This window comes from Siniperca chuatsi, linkage group LG17 (assembly GCF_020085105.1).
Source record: "Siniperca chuatsi isolate FFG_IHB_CAS linkage group LG17, ASM2008510v1, whole genome shotgun sequence".
Taxonomy (NCBI): Eukaryota; Metazoa; Chordata; class Actinopteri; order Centrarchiformes; family Sinipercidae; genus Siniperca; species Siniperca chuatsi.
The window spans coordinates 25,097,173-25,113,174 of record NC_058058.1 but is presented as its reverse complement, the minus strand read 5'-3'; the positions used below and the strand labels follow the sequence as shown (position 1 = coordinate 25,113,174).

Here is a 16,002-nt window from a genome sequence, read left to right as displayed (position 1 = left end):
AAACAATTCATCCATGAATCGATTAATCAATCGTCAGAAAATTTATCAGCAACTATTTTCCATTGTGATAATCAAATAATTATTTACAGAATTTTTCAAGAAAAAACACAAATTCTTCTCCAATGTGAGGATTTTCTGCTTTTTTGTTTTATATAATTGTAAACTGAATATTTCTGGGCTGTTGGTTAAACAGAACAAGACATATGAAAATATCCCCTTTGGCTTTGGGAAACTGTAACAGGCATTTATCTCTATTAAATTTTATAATATAATATATTTTACTATTTTATAAACCAAACAATTGTGTGGGTTAGTTACTTTCCACAAATACTGACAATAATATTGGTGAGCAGAGCCACACAAAAGCCACGCAAGCTTCCAAAAAGAGCCTGACTGCTCTTCCAAACAGAGTTACAAATAAAGTTTACTCTGACATTCACTATTTATACTATAAAGCCTGTCATTGATATTTTATATTTTTTCCTTAAAATCAGTTCATAAGAACTTCCCACAAACAACCAGTAGTAGTACTGATCAATTCTACTGAATCTATCGTATCAGAGGTAAAGAATGCAGACTGCTCATCAGACGCTGGCAAGACACAGCGAGGCGTTGGTGCCGCCAAATCCAAAGGAGTTTGTGAGGGCGACCCGTCGGCCCTGGGTCCGCCATGGCTGCGCTTTGCAGGGAACATAATTCAGGTCAAACTCTGGCTCGGTGCGGTCCAGGTTGAGGGTCGGGGGCAGGACCCCGTGGTAGCAGGCCAAAGCAGTGAATGCTGCCTCCAGGGCCCCCGCGGCCCCGAGCAGGTGTCCCGTGGCTCCCTTGGTGGACGAGACAGCCAGCTTCTCAACGCTTTGCTGGAAGAGCCTCTTGATGGCGGCATTTTCAGCCGCATCACCCAAAGGCGTGGATGTGGCGTGAGCGTTCACATATGTCACATCTGCTGGTGAGACGCCAGCATCTCTGAGGGCTGCAGACATGCATCTGTAAAGACAGCGGCGCAGGGTTAAAGGATCATTCCGGGCTTATTACAGCTTTGCGCTTACTTTAGCTGTTTTGGCTCACTTTGCTCAGCTGTCAGACGATTATAGAGGTTGTAAACAAACCAAGTCAGATTTTCTAAAACATTATATTTGGAGGTCAAACTGAAAGTGATCACACCTGAAATGTCATTAATAATTCCTCATTGCACAGGGAAACTGACCTACTGTACTGTTGTGAACCCGGAACCCGGAGGGGGTCTCAAAACTGTGATGAACGTAATTTTACCATTAACTTTTTTTTCTCCTCCACTTAAGTTGGACTAAGCTGCGGGTTTGTTTTCAACCTTTCTGCCTGTGTTTCTTGCCTAATTGGACATCCTTTAGTGATGTCACTGTGCTTGAGTCCTCAGATCTCAGTAATTAGGGCTGCACTGATCAATATTTTATATAAACTATGACTCACTTTACTATGTGTAATGTGAAAGGTGTCACTCGTGGTGGCAACATTCAAAGAAACTCGAAGCTCTACAGAACTTGTTTGCCTCTTTTAGCTCAGCACAGGCCTGCAAACTCCACTTTCTGATAAACCCACTGAACACTATGTGCCGAGCACTAAACAGCAGATAGACGTTATTGTGTGTGACCCCTCAAAACATCTACCCCTTGTCACTGGGTACATATGTCAGGGTACGTAATGGTTGTGACCGGTCCAACTGAAGATTTTTTCTCCCTTGTTTTATTTGAATACTATTTAAAGGCCTGAAGAGGAAAATTATCCAGTAATTCGCAAAAAAAAGCAAATATGGGAAGACCTGTGGCAAGATGTGATCTCAAATGTAGGCTGGGCTACAAGGGGCGCAAGAAGTAAGTTCATCCATTATAAAATTGTAAATTTATATTACTTTACACCCCTCAAACTGTTTAAAATTGGCTTAACCCAAGATAATAAATGTTGGAAATGTAACAAAGTGGGAACATTCTACATGTTCTGTGGAATTGTCTCTTGTCTCTTCTCTTTTTTGGAATGGAGGTGCTAACTTGAAACTACTAACTCTACCAGAATCCCCACAAATGTGTGGGAATGTTAGAGGATAGACCGCTCCTGCCACCAGGACTGGCTAAAGCAGAGTTTGGGCTGGCAGTAACAGGTTTCAGTGGAGCAGCCAGGCTTATTTTACGTGACTGGTAGAGCCCACATAGATCAGAGTGTACAGAGTGGCTTAAACTCATGACGGAGACTCATGTTTAAAGCAAAACTAGCCACACCAGGCGTAATTTTCTGACATACATTAAGGGTGCAACATCTTAGAGAGGGTTTGGGGTACTAGTTAACAGAATAGAAAGGAATGTTGGGGTGCCAGGGTTGTTCTTTTTGACTATACAACTGTCTCCTGTGGTGTTTTGTTTTTTCCCCCCTTTTTAAAAATGTACTGTGTCCACTAAAATACACATTTGTACTATGTACTTTTGTTAAAATGAATAAAAACTTAAATGAGAACAAATATTGGAAGCAAATATTGGAGGAAAGTGTGAAAAAAACATGATTGTGTGTGGCAGAGATATGTTTTTGTCTTTTTTCCTATTCTGTTAATTATCTTGTGACCCCTCCGAATTATCAACAACCCCAATCCCCAGGTCGGGAGCCACTGCTTAAATAAGTGACAGTGGTTTGGTGGAATAAATTATGCCATTTTTGTCATCATTTGAAAATATTAAATGTAAGCAAAAAAATGTTGGCTCTCAAACAAAACATAAACAAGTATCTGCTTCTGAAAAGTCACCTGAATGCTCCATCTCCATCTGCAGTGGGTGCGGTGATGTGGCTGGCATCGCCTGAGAGTCCATAGCCCAGGACTTCTGCATAGATCCTGGCTCCTCTTTTCACTGCATGGTCCAACTCCTCCAGAAGGAGCACTGCGGTTCCTTCGCCCATCACAAAGCCCTCTCTCTCTGGGTGAAAGGGTCTCGACGCCTGCGTGGGGTTATCGTTCCATTTGGTGGCGAGGGCGCGCGCCCTGGCAAAGCCGGCTATTGACAGAGGCCCCACGCAGGATTCTGTTCCCCCTGTAACCATAGCAACTGCATCCCCATGGGCAATGAACCTGGCAGCATCGCCTACGGAGTGTGCGCCTGTGGTGCATGCTGTAGACACAGCATGGTTGGGACCCTTCAGTTTGTGTTTGATACTTATGTGCCCAGCAGCCATGTTGACAAGGATGCGAGGCACAAAGAAGGGACTGACTTTTTTGTAGCCCTTTTCTTGGAAGGCAATGGAGGTGCGAGCGATTTCATCCAGTGACACCATGCCCATGCCAACAGCCACCCCAGTCTTGAGCTGTTCCTCTAGGGTTTTGGGGTACCACCCTGAGTCCTCCAGAGCCAGCTGAGCAGCTCCGAGGGCCATTACAGTGGCTGATGACATGCTGTTGATCTCCCCACTAGAGGCAAACCTCTCCTCCTTAAACTGACCTTGTTCATTCCCTCTGGGTACCAGTGCTGCCACTTTACAGGGAACCGTCTTGTACTCCTCTGACTCAAGAGCAACAATCCCACTCTGGCCTTTAATCAGGCGGTCCCAGGGTAGCGTGGTCCCTGTGCCCAGAGGACACACTAACCCTATGCCTGTAATAACAACCCTCCTTTTGTGCTTTCCAGAGCTGTGGTGTCTGGAGTCTTGGTTTGGACAAACACAGATGCTCTTTTGAAGAAGTGCCCTTATGTTCTGTGGTCTCAGCTGGAGTTTACTCCAACAGGATAGTGATAAAGCAGACATACTGTTATCTCTGTCAAGTTTGACAGAGCTAGCTTGTAGCTTTGAATCCCTTAATATCAGTGGAATAAATATACAAAACCAAAAGGTTAAATGTCCTGCAGACGCAACTGAACTTAAGTTTGTAACTTACCCGACTGAGCACTACTTCAAAGATAACTGTCAATTGAGAAAATATTCCTGAAACGAGAAAACAAGTCCATTCTTGAATCTGCCTGTAGCTATTTTAGGTAGCGTTTTTGAACGCCAGATTCGTTTAACAAGTAAACATTCAATTTAAAAATGTAATTAACCGATAGAGCAAGAAAACAGATAACAGTGCTTTATGAAATACAATTCTGGTAAAATACAATTATATAAAACATTTTTAAAGCTGCAAACACATATTCAGGCGCGTTTGGTCAGCTACATCCAGGACCCAAAACATCTATGCAATAATTGTACTATTAGCATTAGCTATCATTCCAAAGTGAGAGGACTTTGTACAAGAAATACCAGTATGGCTGTGTCACCAGCAGTCACAACATTGTTTGAGAATTCAAATGAAGTATTTCTTGACGCCGCCAAGTTGTTACTTACATACGCGGACAACATTTTAAGGTAAGGCTGTGAACTTAACGCAATACACCAGTGGTGTGTTGAGATGTGATGTGTTAGCTAACGTTAAGCTGCTATTGTATTAGAAACTGTACATTACAAATAAATCCAACAGTACCTAACATCGTGTCATCAGTAGTCTAACCGCCGGTAAAGATAACCTAGCTTTACCTGATCCCCGATATACACCGTTGTGTCAAAAACCTGGCATTTTCATTTGTCCTTGTGTATCAGCACATCCTGATATAACTTTACTGTCAATCATCAGGGCGTTCTCGTTAATTCGGCATACAAATGACTCACCTTAAATAGTTTAAATCACTATATTCACATCTATCTCTCCTAACATTGTCTCTAAAATAGACGTGGAGTGAAGCAAATGTCTCTAAAGCTAAAGTTGTCACTTTTTTTTTTTTTTTAGTAGAGTTAACGTTTACACATCAACGCTAGCAGACTCGCACGAAATATGGGTGTAAGAAAATGCCAACTTTTGTGCAATGGTAAAGCAGGCATCAGTAAAGTTAGGATATTACTGCTACATTTGTACAGTAAACAACACCAGTAGTTATCTAATGATACCCATGTATTATTTGTGTGTATATTTCTCATTTATGAACACATATCTCATTGGTTTGTACATACTAAAATGGAAAAACCTCCCAACAGGTATCCCAATGAGGAAAAGTACAGATCGATCCGCATAGGCAATCCTACTTTCTCCACCAAGCTGTTGCCTATCAAAGGTGCTGTGGAATGCCTCTTTGAGATGGGATTTGAGGAGGTAGGCTAATTAATAAGTCACTTCCAGGTGGCTACTGTAGTAAGTTAAAGCCAGTATTCCTATTGTATCAGTTGCTTCATTGTCTAAGGTTTATTTGGTTATCTGTCATCGGCTTAACTGTAAGTAAATATTATAACCTCTTGCACCTCTTTTCAGGCTGAGACCCACCTGGTGTTCCCCAAGTCTGCATCAGTGAAACAGCTGAAGCTCATCAGGGAAGCCATAGCAGCAGAGAGGGATCAGAGGCTGCGTGGAGGACAGCCTGTCCAACCCACCCCTCAGGCTGCTGCGGCCTCAACCTCAGCCTCAGCACCGGAGAGCTCTACTGCTGCCTCCAGCCAGCCAGTTGCACCACCTCCACCACAGCCATCATCCTTGGTAAAGATATGCACATCCCTGGTTTAAATGGCAGACATTGTGACTGAACATATCTGAAGTATTTAGCTGTAATGTCATTGTAGCAGGGTCACAGTGGAGACTAAAGACACCTCAACTCACTAAGGCCATGACAAAGCGATGTTAGCATGATAAGGAGTAGCTAGAATGACGTATACTTTCAATTTGAAAGTCATGGAGTGAAATTCAGTTCAGCCTTTTTTTTTAATCATTAGGGACTGTATGAAAATGATTATGGTGGGAGGGGGCGTCAAGAAGAGAGGGTCTTTTATATTTTTCTCATCCCAGATTTATTTCGATCGACCCTTGCCAGGGCGTTATTTTCCTTTGTCATAATGAACTAGGGCTACGATTATTTTCATTATCTATATATTTTTGATTAATCATTTAATCTACAACATGTCAGAAAACTGTGAAAAAATGCCCGTCATAATTTCTCAGAGGCCAAGATGACGTTTTCAAATTGCTTTCCAAAACCCAAAGATTTTCAGTTTAAAATGAGTCAGCAAATCATCACAAAGCAATAGTGGGAACTTGTGAATGTTTGGTGTTTTTGCTTGAAAAATGACAATAAATCAATTATCAAAATAGTTGCTGATTAATTTTCTATCAGCTCTACTGTGAACTAGTAGCTAATAGGACCAATGAGTGTCATTATCATGCAGCTGGTTTGGTTATGACAGTCAGACACCTGATCTTATACCTACATGTACAGGCTATAGCATCTTCTCATCTAATTCATATACTGCTGTCACTGCCCAGTTTACTCATTCAGTGACAGTCATAATCGTTTATTTAGAAAAAAAAAATAGATAGTGGTTGGAATATTCACCATTTTTTATGTTTACCATAAATTCTGAAATTGCTATTGCACTTCAAATGTGCTAATTGGTGACTATAGTGATTAATTATTATTCCATGAACATATTAAGATTTATGGTTTTAAATTAGAGTACTACATCTTAAATTCTTAATGCTTTGCCTCTCTGTGGTATTAATACAGTTTTATTATTTTAAGATATTGGGGGGAGGGGTTTTCCAAGACAAGGGGAGGGAGCAAAGAGAATATTAGTAATGCTAGTGAAGGCCATGGTTTAAAAAAAAGTTAAATATAACATTCAGTCCCCCCACCCCACCCCAATAATTTTCCGTACACTCCCCTACGTCTCTGAAGAACATCTACGTATAACTCCTCCAGTTATGATAACTTGTCAGTCTGTCTCTACTTTTCATTATTCTTGGTTTGTTTCTAATCAGGATGTTTTTCTGTCAGGAGAGCAGTATGAGCTTCTTTGTGACTCTCCAGTCAAACTTTCAACATGTGATGCTGTATGAAAACCCTGAGCTGCAGCAGAAAGCCAGGAGCTACATCCCTCACCAGCAGCTGTCCTCTGCTGCAGAACACAAGCTGAAGGAGGCGAAAGAGGCTGATCCAGGTGAAGTCCCCTCACTCATTCAAAAGAATCACTTGTATATCTGGATCATACTCTATGCAAATGAAGATATGCACGTTCCTTTAAACAGTGATTCAGAGGGACCAACTGACTTGCTTTCCTGTTTGCAGAATGTAAACTTGGAATAGAAGACTTCCTGGTGCTGGAGTTGCTCAGATGGTTCAAACAGGACTTCTTCTCCTGGGTGGACTGTCTGCCCTGCAGCCGCTGCGGAGGCCCGACCCAGAACACCGGCTCCCTCAGTCCAACCACTGATGAACTCCGCTGGGGAGCCCAGCGAGTGGAGAACCACTACTGTCAGAGCTGCCAGCTCTCCACCAGATTCCCCAGGTCTGTATGTGTCTGTGACATTTTGGCTTGTTCTTACTGCTGCAATGAGGAAGTTTAGGACCAGTTTTTGAGGTACAATTAGGATTAAGTTGCAGAAAGAGTGAGGCAAGTTAAGCAGTGATATGCATCCTACTTGTATGTTCCATTGTTAAATCACTTTTTGCATTATTCACTGTTAACAAATTTAAAAACTGGTAGTCATAAAGAGTATGAATGAAATTGACCACAAAACACATGGAGAATAATGGTTTGTTTTCACTGATGTACATTTTGTATGCTTGTATGTTTTCTTTGTATTGTTAAACCCAGGTATAACAATCCTGAGAAGCTACTGGAAACCAGGAGGGGGCGCTGTGGGGAGTGGGCCAACTGTTTCACACTGTGCTGCAGAGCCCTGGACCTTGAGGCCAGATATATCTGGGACAGCACAGGTATGTACATGACTGACAGATGTGGCTCTTACATCACTAATTAGATTCTCTGCTCTGCAGAGAAAAGCAGCAGTTTACTGACACACCTGTGTGTACATCAGAGAATATGTTGCCTCCTGATTACTAGTCAGTGTTATTATTTTGACAAAAAAAATCTCAACTCAAGGTCCACCTAATAGCCTTTTCTGGAGCTTTCATCCACATCTCATGGTCTTCATCAGCGAATGAAGTTTGCTCAGTTGCCATTTAGTTGGTTCAGTTATCACAACTAGAGCTGCAACAATTAGTTGAGAAAATTAATCAGCAACTATTTTGATAATCAATTAATCGTTTTGAGTAGGGCTGCCACTAACAACTATTTTTCTATCTATTAATCTATCGACTGTTTTACCGATTAATCTAAACCATGAATTTTCCTCTAAAAAATCAAACTGACCATGTAATTTCAGACAAACTGTATGTCATTGTATAATGCAGCACAAAACAAAATGTAAACAAAGGTTTACATATTAAAGTTCAAAACTGTAGGTTTAAACTGGCAACTCCAACACGATAAAAATAAACACACACACTGGCACCGTCAGTCATCATACAATAAGCCCAGATTCTAACCTAAACATTTTCTCAAACCCTTATTCAATGGAATTTCTAAGGTAGCAGGCAGACGACTTTATGGCTTTATATCAAACAGCTACAAGGACAAACATTTATTAAAAAGCTCTCCTTACTAATGAATAGACAACACTGTGGTTTCAGAAACGCAACCCGACGTCACGCTGCGGTGGCCAGTCCAGCAATCAGACAGGTCGAACAGCTCCACAGTCAGTAAACCAGTTCATGGACCAAACTGTCATACTCTCCCAGTTGTGTCCTCGCTTGGTTTATTTAATGTATCCAGCTTCAACATCTGCAATCTATGCTGAAAAATAGCGATACCACCAAGCGTCCTTTGGTTAGTGTGAGAGAGAGAGAGAGAGCGCTGTGGTCGAGTGACATACAGAGGTCAGTCAGAGAAATAAAATGTTTACGTTCCATTCTAAAGCAGAAATAAACACGCCCGCACCGCTGCGCTGTCGTCATGATGCAGCATTTACTTAGCGATATTGAAGAAAAACCACATGTCGGTTAAAAATATTGATGTTTTCGGCGTTGACGTCATCGCTTACGTCGACTACTTGTGGCAGCCCTAGTTTTGCGTCATTTATAGGAGAAAATCTCTGGTTCCAGCTTCTCAAATGTGAATATCTTCTGGTTCCCTTAGTCTTTTATGATAAGAAACTGGATATCTTTGGGTTTTGGACTGTTGGTTAGACAAAACAAGACATTTGCAGATGTCGCCTTGTGCTCTGGCAAAATATAATGGGCCTTTTTCACTATATATTTGATAGACAAAACAATGAATCAGCAGATTAATTGATAATGAAAATAATGCTTAGTTGCAGCCCAAATCACAACTATTGAAGTGGACCTTGAGTTGAGATTTTTTGCAAACTGCTGTTTCCAAGATCAAGCATGAAGTCAGTGTTATTATTATTTATTGAACAGATATCTCAGCAGAGATCAGTTTCAGAGTGTGGTGGGAGAACTGTACTCAGCAGCCTCAGGGCTGTTGGCCTGCAGTGAAACCTGCCTCACCTTGCCTGAAAGAGATGCTGTTTACCTAAAAAAAAAAACCCATTCATTTCCCCTAGTTTCAGTAAAGAGTTTCAGTAGTCATTTTTAGTACTTCTTGACCTATTTCCAAGGTCAAGAATGAACTTACACACTCAAATGTTTTAGTGTTTTGTAATGGTCTACATACGATTTTATTTTTCCACCCTCTGCCTTCAAGAATATAATTCTGTGTGAAACAATTTTAAATATTCTGCCATTAAAATAGAACAAATTTAAGATATTGAATACTAATCGTATTGGTAGCTTCACACATTGTTTGATATATTAGGAACATTTCATCACATTTCCAACATCACAAAATGTTGTACTTTCATACTTGGTCTGATGTCTGAACAATCCATGTAGTGTATAAAGTGTATGAAAGGCTAAGTGAAAATCAGTTCAGTTCTCTCTGTCTTGTTTCAGACCATGTGTGGACAGAGATTTACTCAGTCTCTCAGCGTCGTTGGCTGCACTGTGACTCATGTGAGAACGCCTGTGATAAGCCTCTACTGTATGAGGTTGGCTGGGGGAAGAAGCTGGCCTACGTTCTGGCTTTCTCCAAGGACCAGGTCAGACAAACGGACACTACATACTACTGCTGCTACGACCGTCAAGTCAATTTTATGTATATAGCCCAATATCGCAAATCACAGACTTGCCTCAAGGGGCTTTACAATCTGTACAGCATACGAAACCCTCTGTCCTTAGACCCTCGATTCAGATGAGGGAAAAACTCCCCCCAAAAAACCCTGTTAATGGGGGGAGAGAATGGAAGAAATCTCAGTAAGAGCAACAGAGGAGGGATCCCTCTCCCAGGACAGACAGACATGCAATAGATATGTACAGAATAGACCAACATAGTAAAATTATAGTATGTACAATCATGATGACAAGATTATATATAGATTGTAAATATACTATGGCTACTACTACAACTACTACAACTACTGCTGCTACAACTTCGGCTACTACTACTACTACTGCTGCTGCTACTACTACTGCTGCTGCTACAACTACTACTACTACTACTGTTACTACTACTACTGCTGCTACTACTGCTACTACTACTACTGCTGCTACAACTACTACTACTGCTGCTACAACTACTACTACTGCTACTACTGCTACTACCACCACCGCTGCCACTCGCCACTACCACTACCGCCGCTGCTACAACCACCACCACTACTACCACCGTTACCACCACCACCGCTGCCACCACCGCTACCACCACCACCGCCGCCACAACCACTACCACCGCTACCGCTACCACCGCCACCACCACCACCGCCGCCACAACCACCACCACCGCTGCCACCGCCACCACCACCACCGCCGCCACAACCACTACCACCGCCGCCACAACCACCACCACCGCTGCCACAACCACTACCACCGCTACCACCACCGCCGCCACAACCACCACCACCGCCGCCACAACCACCACCACCGCTGCCACCACCACCACCGCTGCCACAACCACTACCACACCGCTACCACCGCTACCACTACCACCGCTGCCACAACCACTACCGCTGCCACAACCACTACCACCGCTACCACCGCCACCGCTACAACCACTACCACCGCTACCACCGCCGCTGCCACCGCTGCTACCACTGTTACCACCACCACCGCTGCCACAACCACTACCACCGCTGCCACAACCACCACTTTGGCTACCACCGCCACCACCACCGCTGCCACAACCACTACCACCGCTACCACTACTACCGCTGCCACAACCACTACCACCGCTACTACCACTACCGCTGCCACAACCGCTACTACCACTACCGCTGCTGCCACAACCACTACCACTGTTACCACTGCTACTACTACTACCGCTGCCACAACCGCTACTACCACTACCACCGCTGCCACAACCACTACCACCGTTACCACTGCCACCGCCACCACCACCGCCACCACCATTACCGCCACCACCGCCACCACCATTACCACCACCACCACCATTACCGCCACCGCCGCCACCGCCACCACCACCGCTACCACCATTACCACCGCCGCCACCGCTGCCACCGCCACCGCCACCACCACCGCCACCACCATTACCACCGCCGCCACCGCTGCCACCGCCACCGCCACCACCACCGCCACCACCATTACCACTGTTACCGCTGCCACCGCCACCGCCACTACCACTGCCACCGCTACTACTGCTACTACTGCTATTACTATTACTGCTACTACTATTACTGCTGCTACTGCTACTACTACTGCTCCTACTACTACTGCTACTATCGGTTGTTAAAATCTATACTGGTATCAGTCCAGTTTTATGTCAAATGAAAACCAATGTAAAAGTATCATGTCATTAAAGGATAAAGATGCTTACATTCTATATTTTACTTGCTCAAATCAGATCAGATGAAAACCAACAATGTGTTAGTTTGTCTGTCAATACTTTCTGACTTCCCTACCCTGGCTGTTGCACTCTGCCCCAAACCCACTGGTTCATACCGAAGATGGAAATTGTTTAAAAAGCTTGCAAATATATGTTAAAGTTTTTTTTAAAACAGCAGGCTACTGTAGTTTTTAGCGAATGTTGCTCAAACAGGAGGAAATAGTGCATTTGTTGGGGACTACATTCAGCTGCGGATTCAACCATATGGTGTGCTAGTGTTTGGACAACAATGCAGCTCAGTGGCATAGATGAAGGAGCTATTTCAGGCTTTGGATCCACACACAATACTTGTTAGTAATATCAATTCATTGTTGGTTTTGCTCTTTGCATGGGATTTGTTGATCATAAGAAATATCACCAGACTTGTCCTTTAAGGAGCTTTCGTTGGTCATCACAATGCTATTCATTGCAGTGTCTTATAGATTTTGCTGAAACCAGATTTTATTTGTTATACGCTTACATCTTCAATAAAAGCTACAGAAGGAATGTGTAACGCCTGTGTGCATGTGCATCCTCACGTGCGTGCACAAGAGCAAACAACACGGTAGATCTTTTCCTTTGTTTCTGGAGAAAGATATGTTTGGTGATATTAAAGCAAATAAGATGGAAATTATATTCTAGCATGTATGACTGAAATTGTCAGTGTGTTATTAAGCTATGCAGGTGGTTTGTTTGGAGGGTTATAGAATAGCTATCTTATTCTATTTCTGTAAGAAGGTGTTTTCTTTCACAGATTGTTTTGAGTCTGGACATAAAATACTGTGGATGTTCTGATGCTCAATGTGAGCACAAAACATTGTCTTTTTATGTTATTTGTTTTATTTTATGTAGTAGTTATGATTTCCCGTTTGTCTATTTATTTTCACCTGTAATAATTAGCAAGACATTAATTGTCTTCATGGATCAACAGGCAGTTCATGTGTATGTGTGTGTGATGCAGGTGGTTGATGTGACCTGGAGGTATTCCTGCAAACATCCAGAGGTTTTGTCGAGAAGGACCAGGGTTCAGGAGGCCTGGCTGCTGCACACTATTAATGGGCTCAACGCCTCGGTAAGTCTTGACCCTTTGAACTCCACATGTACGACTAATTGCTGTGGTGAGTCTGATGTAAACCACCTTCCATCTGCTCTGTTACTAAAGAGGCAGCAGTCCCTGAGTCCAGATAGGAAGAAGGTGCTGACAGAACGGCTGCTTGTTGAGCTGGTGGAGTTTATTTCCCCACCCAAAAAAACCCCAGGAGAGCTGGGCGGACGCAACTCTGGCTCTCTGGCCTGGAGGATAGCACGCGGGGAGACCAGAGGGGCTGATGCAGGGACCTCCACACAGGTACAGTATATTATATATGGTGTTATCACTGAGCTTACTCCACTCAGCAATTTTGTATCTACTGATACATTCCATTATATCTGTGTAATAGGCATTTCACTAGACCTCATCAGCAACATGATCGTAAGTGTAAAGTTTGACTAGGGATCAATATTAGGCTTCAGCTATTATTTTTGATGGCCATTACCATTATAAGTGAAGTAACTTATATTGTGTCCTAGTACTGAAAATCCTTAAAGAAAAACTACAGTTTATTACAAAATGGCTATTATTTTTGTAGCTCTGGACAACAGTTCTGTTGGTTATGATAATGCTGTACTCAGCATGTAATTGCTAAATCTTGAAACATAGCAATGTCACTACAAAATAATAATAATAATAATAGTAATAAATCAATTGATTTAGGCCATTGTGGGATATTATTGCCTACTACTATCTTCAATTACAACCAAGGATGATAATATACATCAGTCACCAGTTTATTAGGTCCACCTATTAAAAACAAATTCAGTGTAATACAACAGTCCTGCAATATATCCTACCTTCATGAATGTTCATAATAATGTTTCTAATGTTTTTGTTTCATATTTCCAGTATTAGTACAATAAATATGTAATCACAGCTGCATTAAACACCACACACTGGCAGATCAGCGTTGGGGTCACTTAGCCACCAGTATCGTATTCTATTTGACTGTGTGTGTGTGTGTGTGTGTGTGTGTGTGTGTGTGTGTGTGTGTGTGTGTGTGTGTGTGTGTTTTCTCAGGCTGCAGGTTATGTGTTTACTCCTACTGAGAAAGAGAAGAGTGACAGGTTACTGCATGTGCACTACAGTGCCACCAAAGACCAGTACTGTAGAGTCTCCAACAACTCTGAGGTCATCCAGAACTGGGATCAGTGCGTGTGGAGGAAGGAGTCAGTCTTGAGAAAGGTGGAGAATGACTGGCAGATGGTAAGTTTATTATTGTTTGATTAACAAACCCATATTTTTCAGTTTAACATTATTTTTTCAGTGTTCTGTGGCTCAGGATAGGAAACATATTCTTAATGCTATTAGGAAAATTAAAGGATTTCAAAACAGTGCGTAAACATAAGTCAAAGTACTTTATAACAATAAGTTAGTTTTGTTTATTATCCTTTCGGAAATTCCCTTTGTGTCTGTGGCAGCTGTCAGGCAAATGAATCTCTGTACCAAATGTCATGGCCATCCATCTAATAGCTGTTGACATTTTTCAGTCTGGACCAAAGTGGTGGACCGACATTACCGGGCCGTAGAAATATAGTAAACTATTTTCACAGATGAATAGTAGTCCCCATTGTGAGTAAACTGGTGTGTAAAACTGGTGGAGTCAGACAGTGTGACACAGAGACATGAGTGGGTGTATGTTAGGAGAAAGCACCTTCTGTCACAGTCCAGTCAACCTGCCAAGCACCAAAACAGGCACTTACTAAATCAAGGTGCTGCAGTTCGGAAACTTTATTGTGAACATTGCTAAGATTAGGAACAGGTTGGAAATATATTGGCCATACAGTGATGTAAAATAATAAGGGAATGTAGGAAATGAGAATAAACTCATTTGAACTATGTTCATACTATAGTCATTGTTTTAGACCCTGGAACAATATGCAGCGGTAGGTGTGATGACCAGATTGTATTTCTTTTGTCAGGTGTACATAGCTCGAACAGAAGGCTCCTCTTTGGGAAGAATCAGCTGGAAGTTTGACTTTGCTGCTGCGGGAATGAAGATAAAGTCTGTCTCGATTATGGCCAGTAGCCAGACCTTCCACTCTGGAAAGGTCTGCTGGCACTTGCAGGCAGGCCAGATTACTACGGAGTTCTCTGGAGGTATGATTATGTAATAGACTGATACACAATTACGTTTTGGGTATTTTGACACGATCCCTCCTAATAATTTCCTCTCCTGTGTTTGAACCTTCAGATGGGAAGTTGCAGTCGTTCCAGAGTCTCTCCGGCTGCTCAGGGTTCATTGTTGGAGCAGGACTAAGTGGTGGAGAAGGGGAGACATCATGGCAGCACTCTCAGCTCTTCAGACAAAGCTTAAAGGAGACAGAGGAGCCTTCATTTGAAATCCTCATCCACTTAGAAGATGCTTAACAGTTGTTTTACTCAACAAAATTTGATCCCAAATTCTTTTTCACTGTTGACTGCTTTGACAAGTTCAGAGCTAGTTGTTTGGATGGTAGTTTTGTTTGATGACAAATCAGTGCAATATTTAAATTTGTGTCAGTCCTGCAGAATGATTAAATATGCATGGTCTAATGATAGATGAATGATGACATTCATTTTGTACCTATGGCAGAGAACAGATGTTGTCACACATTCAATTAATTTTTTTGATTTGACTAAGGGCCAAATAACCTATGAGACATGCAGTCCACAATGTACCTGTAAAGATTTTAACCATAAAGCCATAGTTTTTGTAACATTTGCCTCCACTGTGAATGTGTCTGTAATTTGTGAGGCATGGAGACATTCGACACAGCAAACCAGGGTTGATGCCCTTGTCAGCCTAGGTTGCTCCAGTTCTCCTGCTAGTAATACACTCACCAATAGTTACAGTTTGTCATTTAATACTGGGTATTTTTACACCTTGCCATGCCCAGTTACATACATGTGTGTAATAAAAAATGGAGCAAATTAATGTATCTGTTGGTGCGATGGGAAGGGCTCAATGTTAGAAAATATGTGGTATAATAAAGATATTTTTGCAGTCTGGTAGTCGAGTCTAGTATAAAGCTGTGGCAAGGTATGCCAAGTTATGCATTACATTACACACTGGGCTTTAAATGATAACGCTTGAGTGAATCTTTGCTGCCATCTTGTGT

General features: G+C 42.3%; 2 protein-coding genes across 3 annotated transcripts in view; one reads left to right on the top strand and one right to left on the bottom strand.

The window, feature by feature from the left end:
- The window catches only part of oxsm (3-oxoacyl-ACP synthase, mitochondrial), a 5,438-nt gene extending 837 nt beyond the window's left edge, over window positions 1–4,601 (bottom strand). The window contains exons 1-3 of one of the 2 annotated variants that reach the window (XM_044171217.1): window positions 4,525–4,601; window positions 2,768–3,936; window positions 1–987 (exon numbers count right to left, since the gene is read on the bottom strand). The exon at window positions 1–987 is cut by the window's left edge and continues 837 nt beyond it. In XM_044171217.1, coding sequence (XP_044027152.1) covers window positions 585–987; window positions 2,768–3,759 — 1,395 coding nt within the window. In that variant the 5' untranslated portion in view covers window positions 3,760–3,936; window positions 4,525–4,601 and the 3' untranslated portion in view covers window positions 1–584. Of the gene's footprint in view, window positions 988–2,767; window positions 3,937–4,471 lie in introns of both variants that reach the window. The other variant, XM_044171218.1, reaches the window with a different exon arrangement.
- ngly1 (N-glycanase 1) lies at window positions 4,155–15,892 on the top strand. Its single transcript, XM_044171216.1, has 12 exons — window positions 4,155–4,356; window positions 5,020–5,134; window positions 5,291–5,512; window positions 6,804–6,966; window positions 7,095–7,314; window positions 7,624–7,745; window positions 9,825–9,970; window positions 12,770–12,880; window positions 12,971–13,156; window positions 13,922–14,107; window positions 14,824–15,001; window positions 15,096–15,892. Exons 1-12 carry the CDS (start codon window positions 4,256–4,258, stop codon window positions 15,269–15,271), a joined length of 1,926 nt encoding a protein of 641 aa, XP_044027151.1. The 5' UTR covers window positions 4,155–4,255; the 3' UTR covers window positions 15,272–15,892.
- Window positions 15,893–16,002: the final 110 nt, after the last annotated feature.

Excerpts from the sequence above, each read along its gene's own strand:
- ngly1 (XM_044171216.1), top strand. The coding sequence starts at position 4,256 with ATGGCTGTGTCACCAGCAGTCACAACATTGTTTGAGAATTCAAATGAA. Across the intron at positions 5,513-6,803 it reads CACCACAGCCATCATCCTTG|GAGAGCAGTATGAGCTTCTT; the intron begins GTAAAGATATGC and ends TTTTTCTGTCAG. Across the intron at positions 7,746-9,824 it reads ATATATCTGGGACAGCACAG|ACCATGTGTGGACAGAGATT; the intron begins GTATGTACATGA and ends GTCTTGTTTCAG.